General features: G+C 43.1%; 1 protein-coding gene across 1 annotated transcript in view; it reads left to right on the top strand.

The window, feature by feature from the left end:
• Nucleotides 1-10091: 10091 nt before the first annotated feature.
• The window catches only part of Hormad2 (HORMA domain containing 2), a 78626-nt gene continuing 73813 nt past the window's right edge, over nucleotides 10092-14904 (top strand). Inside the window, exon 1 of the mRNA XM_051165384.1 lies at nucleotides 10092-10181. Within this exon, the coding sequence (XP_051021341.1) occupies nucleotides 10131-10181 (51 nt within the window). The 5' untranslated portion in view covers nucleotides 10092-10130. The remainder of the gene's footprint in view (nucleotides 10182-14904) is intronic.

The raw sequence follows: 14904 nt of genomic DNA, 5'->3' as shown, positions 1-14904 counted from the left end.
AACTGCATGGCCATTTACTTTAGTTTTCTGTCGCCATGACTACAGTGCTGGAGAGAAACAACTCACAAATGTATTTTGGCTCATTGTTTCAGCTGTTTGGTGTGTTTCTCTGGGCCTGAAGGGAAGGGAGCATACTACAGTTTGCGGGGTGGGACCCCCCCCCCACATTCTGCTCATGTCACTGTTACTGGGAAGAGAAGAGCTAAGGCCCAGTCCTCCCTTCCACCTGCCCTTACCTCCTAAAAGTTTTTACCATCCCCCAACAGTATGACAGGCTGCAACCAAGCCTTTAGTGGATGGAGACCATTTAAGATCCGAATGCTACTGAATGCTCCCATGGAAACCAAAATAAAATAGCATCCTAACGTACAAATGAGAAGGCTTGAAGTACTCCAGCTGGCACAAAAGGGCCACGTTTGATTTAACCTCATCGAGGAAGAAAACAAAGATGAAAGGGGACTTGGTCCACCCAGCTCTGCTCTTAACTGTGAGGGAGGCACATTGAGGACTCAGAAGTTCTCAGCACTGGAAAGAACTCAGGTCATCTTTTCCCTCCTGGTCTTAACGAGGTGGGTAAGATGCCTGCTGTCACTGATCTGAAGTGATCAGATAAGAACAGATAAAGGGAATTACACACACACACACACACACACTCTCTCTCTCTCTTTCCTTCTAACAGCCCTCTCTCCGCAAGGCCATTTAGATCGCCTATGTGGGACATTTCTCTCTTCCTCCACCACACACTTGTTCCTCAGCGTTATTGCCAAACTATTTTCTGTGTTTCTAACGTGGCTGTGCTTCCCCCTTTCTCACTACACTATAAATGCCCACAGCCCAGGGTCTGAGTCATTCTCTCCCAGATCCCCACACAGAACCAGAGTGCTTGCGGAGGAAGGACACAGCACAGCAGCAGCAGCAGGACTGGAGGCCTTGCTGATTTCAGGCATTCTTGTGAAGGCGAGACGCAAAAAGCGTCGTAAACCACCCACCCTTCCTATCTGGCGGCTAATCTCTGGCCCCTGTATTTGGTATCGTTTGCATACGTGGAAGAGAGAGGTGCCTCTGGAGATGTTGTCTTCGGAGTACACTCCATTTTCGGTGTGATGTCTATTCTGACACCCCCCCCCCCCCAAATGATTCCCAAGATTGAACTAAAGGTAATGTGTGAGGTTTCAGCTGAACTAGCTAAGTCTTGGTAGTTAGCTGCTGTTTCTGTGGTGCAGTATGCCATCACATGCCTTGGGAGAAAGAGTCTAAGACTCCACTTAATTCTGCTAACTAGACACTGGCTGCAGACACACCACATTCCTTTTAGCGGGAAGGAAAAACCCTCCTCAGCACCCCAGGGGCCAGGCTCGAACTAGAGGCTGATAGGCACCGGTGCCAATGTTTGTAAATAGAGAAAGTTTGGGCTGGTGAACGCCTCTCAAACAGGATTCCCCCCTCCCCACTCCTCTTTTTCCCTGTTTCATGTGCCACTTAATTTCCAGGTGCCAGAACTTCAGCAACTGCTCATTTCGGACAAAGATCAGAATTCTGAGAATGGAGGCAGACGGGTCTCTGTGAGTTCGAGGCCAGCCTGGTCTACAGAGCAAGTTCCAGGACTGTCAGGGCTGTTACAAAGAGAAACGCTGTCTTGAAAAACAAACAAACAAACAAACAAAATATAAGAATGTGGATGTTTCTAAAATGAGGCTCAACCGCTACAGCAATGCACATTTCTCTCCCAAAATGAACACGATGCTTTGCTTTTGTAGAGACAATTTCCAGTTTTTATTACTAAAAGAAAAGAAAATAAGAAGAGAAAGAAGCAACACAGGAAATAAAGAGGAGGAGGAAGACAAGGAGAAATAGGAAGAGGAGGAGGAAGGGCAGCAGGTGGCCACAATATAGTGGATCTCATGTTCCACTTTTGCGCCATTATCCCAGTGTGGACTTGATCTAAGGGCCAAGCTGAAGCCTTTAGGAGTCAAGAAACAAGTCTTGGGTGGGGGGGTTTCTGTGTTTGAGTTGTAAGTTGAGCTCACAGAAAGGTAATTAGAAACTAGCTCAGCTAGGGACCAAAAAAAAAAAAAAAAAAAAAAAAAAAAAGGCATTGAAATGGGAAATGGGAGTACAAGGGCTGTCCCTGTGATTTGCTCTCTTAAGAAGCTCAGGAGCAGCCGGGCGTGGTGGTGCATGCTTTAATCCCAGCACTCGGGAGGCAGAGGCAGGCGGATCGCTGTGAGTTCGAGGCCAGCCTGGTCTACAAAGTGAGTCCAGGATGGCCAAGGCTACACAGAGAAACCCTGTCTCGAAAAACCAAAAAAAAAAAAAAAAAAAAAAAAAAAAAAAAAATAATAATAATAATAAAAATAAAATTAAAAAGAAGCTCAGGAGCCATGAGCAAATACTTAAAGTCTCATCTGTGATGGAAAGGAGACTCCGATGGCTTCCTCAAGTGCCACCAACTTTCTCTTAAGTTGGTGATCAGTTCACGCAATGATCCGCTTGTATACTTTCAATGACCATAATCCAAGAAGCAACACTAACATCTCATCTCCTACCCTCAAGAAGTTGATAAGCCAGTGGGAAAGAGACAGGCTTTACCCATGGCTCTAGGGGTGGGTACTCTATCATCCATTCACGTTTTGTACAAAAGTTACAAGGAGCCAGCAGTGGGAAGAGTGAGAAACATGGAAAACACAACTAGGAGGAAGAGAGGGCAAACTATTGCTTCATCATAGAGATGTTTATTATTTACTTTTGAGATATGGAGGATTTGCCTGAGGGCTGCCTGCTGGGTAGTTATCTATCTGTCTTTCTATTTAATTTATTGACAGAGCCTTATTAAGCTACTCAGAGTGGTCCTCCTGTCTCAACCTTTTTTTTTTTTTAAGATTTATTTATTTAGTATGTATACAGTGCTCTGCCTGCATGTACACCTGCAGGCCAGAAGAGGGCACCAGATCTCATTATAGATAGTTGTGAGCCACTGTGTGCTTGCTGGGAATTGAACTCTGGACCTCTTGAAGAGCAGTCAGTGCTCTTAACTGCTGAGCCATCTCTCCAGCCCGTCTCAACCTTCTAAATGGCTGAAATGTCAGGCACTCACCACCACACTTGACCCACCAACGTTTGTCAAGTGCCAGCACTTGCCAGGTATGATGTAAACATCAGGAGATCCTGTGATGAGTCGTGTTCAGCTCACGTGCAGTCTAGATAGAAAGAGACGAAGGAGTGCCATGAAGGAAATAGAATAATAAAAAGAGAAAACAACCGTGTGGACACGATAGACGGCTAGTAGTGTAAAGGCAAGGAGGTAGGCCTTTGACCAGGGTGGTGGTTGCCTGGGCTCAGATTGCAAGGCAGATGACAATTAGGACAGTGTTGTCCTGCTTTTACACACACACACACAGGCATGCACACCACATTGGTCAAAATAACAGACACCAGGGTCATCTGGGAAGAGGGTACTAAGTTAGAGATTATCCCCATTAGACCAGCCTGTGGGCAAGTCTGTGGAGGCATTTTCTTGACCGATATGGGAGGGCTCTGCCTACTGTGGGCGGTGTCAGTCCCCAGGGTATGCTGTCCTGGGTTGTGTAAGAAAACAAGCTGAGCAGGCCTGAGGGAGCAAGGCACTAGGCAGCATTCTTCTGTGGTCTCTACTGCAGCTCCTGCCTCTGGCTTCCTGTCCTCGAGTTCCTGGCTTCCCTTAGGCTGGAGCCTAAGCAGTAGGGTAGAATACACAACCCTTCTTCCTCCAAGTTGCTTTTGGTTCTGATGTTTTTATTACAGCAACAGAGGACAAAGACAGACGGAGGGGAGTTGAGTGGTCCACCCAGGAAGCAAGTTACTTTTGAGACTGGAAAGGAAATTATATATATATATATTTAAAAAAAAAAAAAAAAGGAAAAGTTATTTCTGGAAAGTACAGGATCCAAGCAGAACCTAACTGAAAGTGATTTTGCTCCAGAAGGGACCTCAGGCAGTCTAGAAATCACTGACAGTTAAGGTTGGAGAGAGGGGTACCTACCACTGTGAAGGTTGATAAAATCTAGACTATTTTAGCCCGGGTTGTGATTTATGCTACGGTGGAGGTGCCTATTTAACATATCAAAGTGGACCTGATTACAAGGTTCTCCCAGCATCCCTCTGTCCAATTGGGCACTCCTGGCTGGCATACTCTGGCTCTGGCCCTGAACTCTCAGCCCAAGGGCCTGGGCTGCTCTTCCCTATACAATCTAACCATTTGGGTTTGCCCCTCTTCTTGGAGCCTCCTGGGTCTCCCTTCTCCGGTCTCTCTCGCCCGGCTCAGGGTCATGACCCCTAAAGGACCCCCAGATGTCTCTGCCTCTGGTTATGTCTCCCTTTTATCTACAATAAACTTTCTCTACCATACCCAGGACCAGTCCTATCCTTTCTTTTTTATTTTTGTTTTTCATTCCGTTTATTCAGTATGTTTTAAACTCATGTACTCAACCTAACTTTTCCCTCTTTTTTCCTTTCCCGTGGAGTTAAAATAAGATGTGTCAAGTATTTCACTTATTTAGGGCCTTGGGGAATCCCACTGCAGAGTAGTTTAAGGAACTCTGGATACCTCTGGAAAGCTCCATAGAAGATACACAGGAAAGGATCTGGAGAGCCGCGGACTAAGCTAAGCGCAAAGTAAGGTTAATATAGCCATGTTTTAGTTGCATAATTAAACAGTACTACAGTGCTGTGAAAAAGACTACAAGGGGTCCAAGCCTAGGAAAGAGGTAAAAGATGGTCCTCAGGATTACAAAGTTCCCCTCTCTGGTTGAGTCCAGGTCTTTCCAACTTCCGCCCACCCCTCCCCCTCCACCAGCTCCGCCTCAGACCTCAGGGAACTCCCATCAGGGGTCCTAGGCCCCATCAGCCCCACCCTGCCCTCACTACAGTCAGTTTGGTGTGACAGGTGACTTACGTGCAGAAGCCCCGCCCCGCTTACAGAGTCCCTCAAAGGCTCCAGGAACTCCGCAGTGTTCTTCAAGGCAAGAGGCTATAGGCCCCGCCCCCAACGCGTGTGGGTGTGTTAAGCCCCGCCCCCAGCCCGGGAGGGTTGACTGCTTCCTGCCCTATTTTGCATATCCCTGAGGCAGGCTACCAAGGTAAACCGTGGACATTTAGCAATTAGTCATGAAGGGACTCCTGTGGCCTTGGCCGGAAGTCGTCATTGGTTATTCGCCTGGCAGAGGGGCGGGCTTTTGCTGGGCAAAGCCGTTGGCGTCGGTTGAGGCGAAGGCTGAGGCCCAGGCCTCCACTGTCCACGCTCGCTCGCGGTCTCGGGAGGAAGGCGTTCGGGTGGGGTTCTGTGGTCGGCGTGTCCAAACTTCTCTGTTCTTTTTACTTGAGAGGTTTGATTTGAAAGTGTGAGAGTCGAAAGTCCCCTGAGGAGAAGTATAGTCGTGGTGGAGAGTCGAGGAGGACCGGAAGTGTTAGGTAACTTGGTTTCCTACCCTGGTTGATGAAAACTTTCACACATTAAAAAGTGGTGGTGTGGTGTCGAGAAATGGACTGAAAGGCCTTTAATTTCCATCATCTTAATAGTTGTAAGATTTCGGTCTTCTTTTTTTTAAATGGAGCTGGAGATCACTATGTTAAGGGGGAATAAGCTAGGCTCAGAGAGATACCACCCTTTCCCCTCATATCTGACATCTAGATTTAAATTTACACCTACGTGGTATGAGCATTAAATGGACCGTGCAGTACATTGTCTGCTCACTTGGTGAAAAAGCAAAGTGTAAGTGCGGTTCTTGCCCCTAAAAGGGTGTTAGGTTTCATTAGGATAACAACCTAATTTCTCCTTCATCAGACTTTTAAGTTTCTTAGGCAAAGATCATATTTTACTTTTTGTAATACTGTGTTTTGCTTGGAATACTGCAATTGCACAGTAAATGTTGAATGAATGGATTAATGGAAATAGCATGAAAAATGCATTTTAAAAATCAAAGAAAATGAACAAATACCCAATTAATTAATATTGTGGGAACCACTTAGTCTGAGTAAGCATGCAGTAGCAGAGTTATCAGGGACAAGTGGAATTTGTTAAAATGGTGGCTAATAATTTATTGAAGTAAGCTCAGCGAAAGGTTTAACAGGGAGAATTCTGGCAAACCAAATTCTCTTACTGATCTTCAATTTCCTTTATTTTATGCTTTTAGGCTTTTATTTTTGTTGTTGTTGTTTGTTTGTTTTTTAAGGCAGGTTTTGTGTAGTCCTGGCTGTCCTGGAACTTGCTCTGTAGATCAGGCTGGCCTTGAACTTGAATTCACAGAGATCTGCCTGCCTCTGCCTCCCAAGTGCTTATCTTACAGGTGTGTGCCACTACAGCTCTGCACATTTTACTTTCTCTCTGTGCACATATGTGTTTTCACACACCTGGAAATGCATGTGCATTTGGAAGTCAGTCAGCTATTAATGTCTGCTGTCTTCGTCAATAGCTCTCCACCTTATTTTTTTTTTTTTTTTTTTTTTTTTTTTTTTTTTTTTGGTTTTTCGAGACAGGGTTTCTCTGTGTAGCCTTGGCCATCCTGGACTCACTTTGTAGACCAGGCTGGCCTCGAACTCACAGCGATCCGCCTGCCTCTGCCTCCCGAGTGCTGGGATTAAAGGCGTGCGCCACCACGCCCGGCTACACCTTATTTTTTTTTAATGTTTTTATTTGTATTATTATTTTTTAACTTGTATGGGGTGTTCTACCTTCAAGTATGTATATATGTGGCTCTCTAGTGCCCACAGAGGCCAGAACAGGGCATCAGATTCTCTGGGTCTGGAGTTAACAGATGGTTGTGAGCTACCTTATTGGAGCTGGGAACTCCAGCCCCTTCACAGAGCTACACAGCTGCTAGGTAGGAGAATGCAGTTTTGAATTCAGATTTCTTAATTCCAAGCCCATTTTTGCTAAGTTGTAGTTGGCAACTTTTTCTTATGTATCCATATGCGTTGCTTAAAATTCAGTTTCACTGGGGCTGGAGAGGTGGCTCAGAGGTTAAGAGCACTGCCTGCTCTTCCAAAGGTCCTGAGCTCAGTTCCCAGCAACCACATGGTAGCTCACAGCCATCTAGAATGTGATCTGATGCCCTCTTCTGGCGTGCAGGTGTACATGCACTGTATGCGTAAGAATAAATAAGTTTTTTTTTTTTTTTTTTTTTAATTCAGTTCCACTTGCTTTATATTCTTAATCTTTTCTCAGATGCAACAACCCAGAAGGTATTGGTTTTCAGTGATGTTAATTTGATCTGGGTCATTCATATATTCTAAAAATTCAGGTGCTTAACCCCGTACATGGCGGTCTAATCATCTGATACTGTTTTTAGCTCTTGATTCTCTAGACATGCCATCAGAAATATCTCATAATCATAGAGAAATTGTTTAAAATCCTACAACTATAAAGTGGTTTAGAAATCACTGTTCCTTGTATCTACCTATTGCTTCCCTGTAGGAGATTATATTCTCATGGGTTAGAACTAGAATTTAAATACTTATACCTATCTTTTTATCTCTTCTTTTTAAAAAAAATATTTGTTTATTATGTATACAGTGCTCTGCCTGCATGTACACCTGCACACCACAAGAGGGCATTATAGCACATTAAAAATGGTTGTGAGACACCATGCGATTGCTGGAACTTGAACTCAGGACCTCTGGAGGAGCAGTCTATGCTCTTAACCTTTGAGCCATCTCTCCAGCCCCCCTTCCTTATCTTAAAATGTAAGGAGAGCAACAGGTACTCTGGGTCAGACCTGATGGTTCCATTATGAAGACAACAGAAGAAAACATCATTTAAGGATCACTGTGCAGAGTTCAGTTTCATAGAGAAATATTCTAATAGGGTCCCCCAGTGCTGCTTTGAAGAAAACCATTTAAGAGGAATTAAATAGTATCTGTTTATAGTCTCTATCACCACCTTGTGGCACTGTCTTCAAATAATTCTAACCTTTTATTTGCAAAAATCTAGAATCTTGCCTTAATTGCTCATATAATAGGTAATAGATTGCCCTGGGTGAGCCATAATGGACATTCTTTAAATGGGTCATTACAAGTAAGGCTCTGATTCAAATAAAGTTGAGGCCTTCAGAAAGAAAATGGAAGGTTTACTCAAAAAAAAAAAAAAAAAAAATCCACCAAAGCACAAAGAGTGAAAAGTATATTTTTCATTCATAACTTTTTAAAGTGATGACTTAGTCTTTGAGCATAATTTTGTGACCTACTGTGCATAATGCGAAGCTCCTCTTGCCAGCCATTCTTAGTGTTTACCCTGGTGATGCTCAGGGTCCTGTCACAGTCACCAGCTGGTCGCCATCTCCAGAGCATTTCATTGCCATGGATAGACGCGCTCCTATTACACCGCCATTTCTTCTACCCCACTCTGAAAACCTCAGCTCTATTTTTGGTCTGTATATGTGTGTTTAATTTATTGTAGGTACTTTTATGTGAGAACATATATTTGTCCTTCTGTGCCTGGCTTTGTCTTATTTTAACATAGCACTGCTTGCAAAGATCACTTACATTGTCTCACGTTACCACAATTTCATCCGTTTCTAAAGATTGAGTAGCCCTTACATATGCCATAAATCACATTTCGTTTATCCATTCATCTGCTTTATTTATTTGTTTAGTTTTTACAGATTTATTTATTGTATTTATTGTATATGGGTGCTTTATCTGCAGAAGAGGGCATCAGATCACATTATAGATCATTGTGAGCCACCATGTGGTTGCTGGGAATTGAACTCAGGACCTCTCGAAGAGCAGGCGGTGCCCTTAACCACTGAGCCATTTCTCCGGCCCCTGTTTGTTTATTTTTTGAGATGGGGTCTGGCTCTGTTGTCTAAGCTGACAAGCTCCTGGGCTCCCTCAGATGACTGCCCTGCCTCTGCTCCCAGGGCAGGTGGGCCTGCAGATGTGCGTTTGTCTACTGATAGGCGCTCACTGTGAAGAAGAGCGCTGCTGTGAGAGTGGTTGTGCGGGTGTCTGAGCCCTCCTGCTCCTTCCTTCCCTTGCTTATTTGCTTTGGCTATGTACTTAGAAGTGGAAATGCTGGATACTAGGCAGGGTTTTGTTTTGTTTTAATATGAAGAGCTGCATACTGTTTTCCGCAGTGGCTGGGCTATTTTACATTGCAGCCAGCAGCAGTGCAAGAGGGTTTTAATTCTCCACCTCTTTACAAACAGTTACTATTTTCCTTTTTAAGTAGGTTTGTAAACAAACCAGAAGTTAATCTAAGAAATGTTTTGATCCCTGCTGTATACAGGAAAATAGTTACTCTCTGAGGGACCAACAAAGATGAATGAGATAACATTGTTGACTTTTTTTTTTTTTTTGGTTTTTCGAGACAGGGTTTCTCTGTGTAGCCCTGGCTGTCCTGGACTCACTTTGTGGACCAGGCTGGCCTCGAACTCACAGCGATCCGCCTGCTTCTGCCTCCCGAGTGCTGGGATTAAAGGCGTGCGCCACCACACCCACCCGGTTACATTGTTGAGTCTTTAGGTGACTTCTAACTTATTTTTTTTCTGAGAATATGTTTATGAATGAATAAATTATCTTCAAATTCTTATTGGGTCATTTAAAAATTAATGAAGAGACATCATGTCAGATTTAGAAAAAATTTGTAGCAAAAATTCAAAAGGTTATTAAGTTACTTGCCAGAATTACAGCTAAATATATAGCTTTCATTCAGAAAATTCAAAATAAGAATTTTTCTAATTCAGATTCATATATAGACAGGGTTTCTCTGTGTAACCCTGGATGTCCTGGAACTTGCTTTGTAGATTAGGCTGGCCTTGAACTCACAAAGATCCACCTGCCTCTGCCTCCTGAGCACTGGGATTAAAAGTGTGCGCCACCATGCCCAGCTTCATTTTTATAATCTTTGATAGGTCCACGTAGAACTGTTTTAGCTTCAGTTTTCCTTTGTGTTTTCAAAATTGAACTTGGTAAATTTCTCTTGAAGCAGGACAGTCTTAGAAATAGTCTATACTTAACTGTACTTAACTTTAATTTTTGGTTTTAGATTTCACTTCCATCTTTGGAAAGACAAGATAATAAGTACTATGTTAGGCCAAATCTCTAATTAATTTTTTAACAGGTTAGAATTGTTGAAAGAATCCTGATTCACTCTGACAATGACTACTGCTCAGCTCTCTCATGACACCAGAACACGACTGGATTCTAAGGTATTTGTTAAGAATTAAAAGAAAATCAATAACTATTTAGTGAGTTGCTTGATTTAAATTTTCTTTAGCAGCAGTTTTATCAGTTAATTGGGATATAATACTCTGGGAAAGTATGTCTACATTTTAATGCCTAATGGACTGGGGATATTCAGAAAATTAACACCAATTATAAGCTTGTTTCATGTTTTAGAGTAAAAGAAATTAGACCCACAAAGATGTTAAAAGAGAAGCTTCTTTGTTAGACATGTGCTTCCTGAAGCCGTTAGGAACCTTGTGATGCAATGTTCAGAACTAAAGAGGAGAGCACTGAAAGAGGCTTTGATGCTGCGAATCTGGGAGAATGCATTAGTCACTTCCTGTGGTGGTGACAAAGCATATGAGATAATATATTTAAAAGGAAGAAGGATTGATTTTGGCTCACAGTTTCAAAAGTTGGTTCTATTGTTTTTGACTCAGTATCAAGGCAAACGTCATGGAGATGTGCAGGGGAAATACATGGTGGAGCAAAGTGGCAGGCACACCCATAGTGGCCAGGAACAGGAGTGGGGGTAGGGGAGATACCCTTGATAGCCTAATATCATTCCCTTAGAGTCTGTCTCTTAAAGGTTCTACCATCTCCCAGTAGCACAACAGATTGATGATTGATCCTGCCTTCAACTTTGGGAGACATTTAGGATGCAGGCATACTAGTATGTGAGGCCAGGAAACCTTGCTGGATTTACCCATGCTAGTTCAGTATATCCCAGAACAGCCATTAATGCACCGTTATTTATTTAGATACAACATACACTGTAAATGTAATGGGTTGTTTTGTGAGAAAATTTAAAAAATGATCTTTATCTTTTTTGTAATCTGATTAAGAAAAATAAAATTTATGGTAATTAAATCAATATACCTATATTTACACACACACACACACACACACACACACACACACACACACACATGAAAAAGAGTGAGGCCATAATTGTTACAGGCTTGAGACCAGCTGGCTCTGTAGTGAGTTTCTGGTCACCCTAACCTAGATTGAGAAGCTATCTCTCTATCTCTCCACTCACCAAAGAACACAGTAATTGAAAGTGTAGAATTTAAAGCATCTTTGTATACTTTGAAGTAATAAAGAGGCTCTTACAGGAGAGAGGATTTCATGAGGACACCCAGCCTGTGCCTTGGCTCAGAATAAGGAACAAGCATGGTTTGTTTTAGGGAAAGCTGCTCTTTCTGTAGTAAAGCCCTCATGTTGGCCAGGAGGAGGAAATTGAGGAACAGATTAGTTTGGGTCTTAGAAGCCAGGCTAAAGAACCAGTGCTTTGTTCTGTAGTCAGTTCTGGGTCAGAAGGTTTGTTTGGTTGGAAGAGTGAGTTCCGGGCTTCTTGTAGGAGTATCAGATTGTAGCAGAGGAGAAAGAAAAGTGTGAATCAAAGGAGAAGTTGGGCATAAAGCAGGCAGTCATAGTTCTGGCTTTGTTCCAGAGTACTCGGCAGGCGACAGCTCATCTCATCTTGTTTCCTAAGCGTGTGCTCCCTCCTGGGGAAAACATTGAGCTAGGTGTGTGAACTGCAGCCACGTGGCAGGCATATTTTCTCACTGTAAAGGAACAAATTGACTTTTTGGTTCAACCAAAGCTTTGTTGTTTGGGTTCCGTGAACTGCTTTCCCCAGTAAATTCCAAGTGACAGTGCAGTTCTGTTATCTAATACTAAAAACAGTGACAATAGCTATAGAAGTCGATACTTACTCAGAACTTAACTATGTGCTAGGCATTGTGCCAAGGGCATTATGTTATTATTTCAATTAAACCTCACGATAAGGAAGAAACTGAGCAGGGTGGTGGTGGTGGTGGTGCACACCTTTAATCCCAGTACTTGGGAGGCAGAAGCAGGCAGATCTCTGAGTTCAAGGCTAGCCTGGACTACAAAGTCGAGTTCTAGGACAGCCAGGGCTACACAGAGAAACTCTGTCTCAAAAAAATAAAAAATAAAGTTAAAAAAAAAAAAAAAGGTCTGGAAAGATGGCTCAGAGGTTAAGAGCACTGGCTGTTCTTCCAGAGGTCCTGAGTTCAATTCCCAGCAACCACATGGTGGCTCACAGCCATCTATGATGAGATCTGGTGCCCTCTTCTGGCCTGCAGGTGTGCATGCAGACAGGACACTTTATGTTGTAAATAAGTAAATCTTTAAAAATAAGAAGAAAATGAAGTTTGGAGACGGAAAGTACCCAGCTCAAGGCCACACAACAAACCTTGTCAACAGCAGCAGCTTTACTACCCAAACATGACAGTGCCTGCTGTTTTCAAGCTATGATATTTTCGTGTACCAGGTATTTACAAAAACATCACCAATAACCTTTAAACTGTTAGACTGGCCAAGCTACGGAGCAAATCCCTGGAGTAACAAAACTGCAGAGGCTTTTCCAGCCATTGATCTTTGTTATTACAAATGGCTTGTATTTAATGTCTTTATACTTTCAGGTTACTTAGCTTTACAAATGAGTTATTCATGTGTTACCTCAGCATTTTGGAATGTTCTAGTGAGTTATTGCATGCATCCATGTCAGCTGTTACCCAGTTACTCAGAGGAACTCTGACCCTTCAGGACCTATAGGTGCAAACCCCCATGTTCTGTGTTTGCTTACAGTGTAGAGGTGCACACTGCATGGGCGCTTGTAGCTCAGGCTGCATGAGCTAACAGTCCTTCCGCTTCACTCGAGGGGACTAGGGTCGCAGCGCTCAATAACCACGCCTGGCCTTTAAAAGAGCAGCTTAAATCCCTTTAAAATAACTGAATATAATGTAATCTGACAAAAATATAAAGTGATAACTCATTGTCATTATATAAACTACTAAAGAAGATACACTCTTACATATGGCAATATCATTTCTAGGAGGATATGTCTGTGCGTGCGTGTGTGCGCGTGCATGTGTGCGTGCGTGTGTGTGTGTGTGCACGTGCGCGTGCGTCTGTCTGTCTGTGTGCACCTGTGTATGTGTGTGTCTGTCTCTCTGTCTGTCTCTGTGTGCACCTGTGTGTGTGTGCACTTTTTGGAAGTTCTTTTTCATCTGAACATGTTTGTGGGTAATAACTACTCCTAAGAAAATTTATTAGAATTATTAGAAGTCCAGCAGTTGAACTCTATATTATAATAAAAGGACTCTTGTCACTTGCTAGCTTTATGATCTCGCAAATCACTCATCTTTCTAGATTTCCTTTTAGCACCTATGACATGAGTACATTGAGCTAAGTGAGTTCTAAAGTTGTTCCAATTTAAAAATGCTGTGCAAAGTCCCCCCCCCCCAATTAAATTAGATTTACTTAACTTTAATGAAGTCTTAGTTACTTTTCTCTTGCTATGATAAGATTTATAGAAGGAAGAGTTTATTGGGTCTTACAGTTTCGGAGAGTGCATGCCAGCAGTCAGGCAGCCGTGGTATTGGAGCAGTCACTGAGAGCTAACGTTTGGTAGACAAGCCTGAGGGCTCATAGACTGGCTTTTGAACCCTCACAGCCCACCCTCAGTGATGCCCCTCCTCAGCCAGAGCCACCACAACGAGGAAAGAGAACATTTAGAAAACGCTTTATCAGCCGCAGTGGCACACGCCTTTAATCCCAGCACTTGGGAGGCAGGAGGATCACTGTGAGTTCAAGGCCAGCCTGGTCAACAAAGTGAGTCCAAGACAGCCAGGGCTGCACAGAGAAACCCTGTCTCAGAAAACCAAAAACCAAAACAAAACAAAAAACAAAAACAAAAAAACCCCCAAAACCCTAAAAAAAAAGCTTTATTGCATCAATTTATTTGTTTATTTATTTATTATGTATGTGTGTACATGCTTATTTATGTGTGTGCCTGGTGTGCTGGCTAGTTTTTATCAACTTGACACAAGCTAGAGTCATCAGAAAGTAGGGAGCTTCCATTAAGAAAATACCTCAGTAAAACTGAGCAATAGGCAGGCCTGTAGGGCATTTTCTTAATTAGAGATTGATGTAGGAGGGCCCAGTCCATTGTGGGTGGTGCCACTCCTGGGCTGGTGGTCTTGGGTTCTATAAGAAAGTAGCTGAGCAAGCCATGGAGGGCATGCCAGTAAGCAGCACCCCTCAATGGCCGCTGCTTCAGCTCTCGTCTGCCCTGCTTGAGCCCTGAGGATGAGTTACACTGATCTGACAGTCATGCCCCTGATGTGTCACAGCACTCCTGCCTGCGTGCCTGCACTAGCAACATTCCTCCTCTCTGCCCCGTATCCTTAGGGCTCAATTTCATTTTGTTTTCCCCACAGCTTTCCTACTCAGGTACATAATTGCTCCATCTTGTGGGTGTAGCCTCCGGAGTCTCTCCATTTGTTTTTATACTCATTCTCTGCTCTTTTAGCCCGAGTCTTCTCTCTCTCCACCTGGGTTGTAAACCCATTAGAGTATGCATGTTTTCTTTATTTCGATTTTTTTCTTTTCTTTTCGTTTTCCAGACAGGTTTTCTCTGTGTAGCCATGGCTGTCCTGTAACTTGCTTTGTAATTATGTTTTACAAATAAATAGAGTTTACATAACAAGTGAAACCACACACACAATCACCAAAACACAATAAATGATTGAACTAGGGACCACATGAAACATTTTATAGGCTTTAGCCTATTTAACTCTCAATAAAGTAGGTCTTACTATTCCCCCTATTTACAGATGAAGGGATCGAGCAAGGTACAAAAGAGATGCATCACCGGGCGAGGTGGCGCACGCC

Source organism: Acomys russatus, chromosome 22 (genome assembly GCF_903995435.1).
Source record: "Acomys russatus chromosome 22, mAcoRus1.1, whole genome shotgun sequence".
Classification (NCBI taxonomy): Eukaryota; Metazoa; Chordata; class Mammalia; order Rodentia; family Muridae; genus Acomys; species Acomys russatus.
The sequence above is the reverse complement of the archived record's forward strand: the minus strand, read 5'-3'. Positions and strand labels throughout refer to the sequence as shown.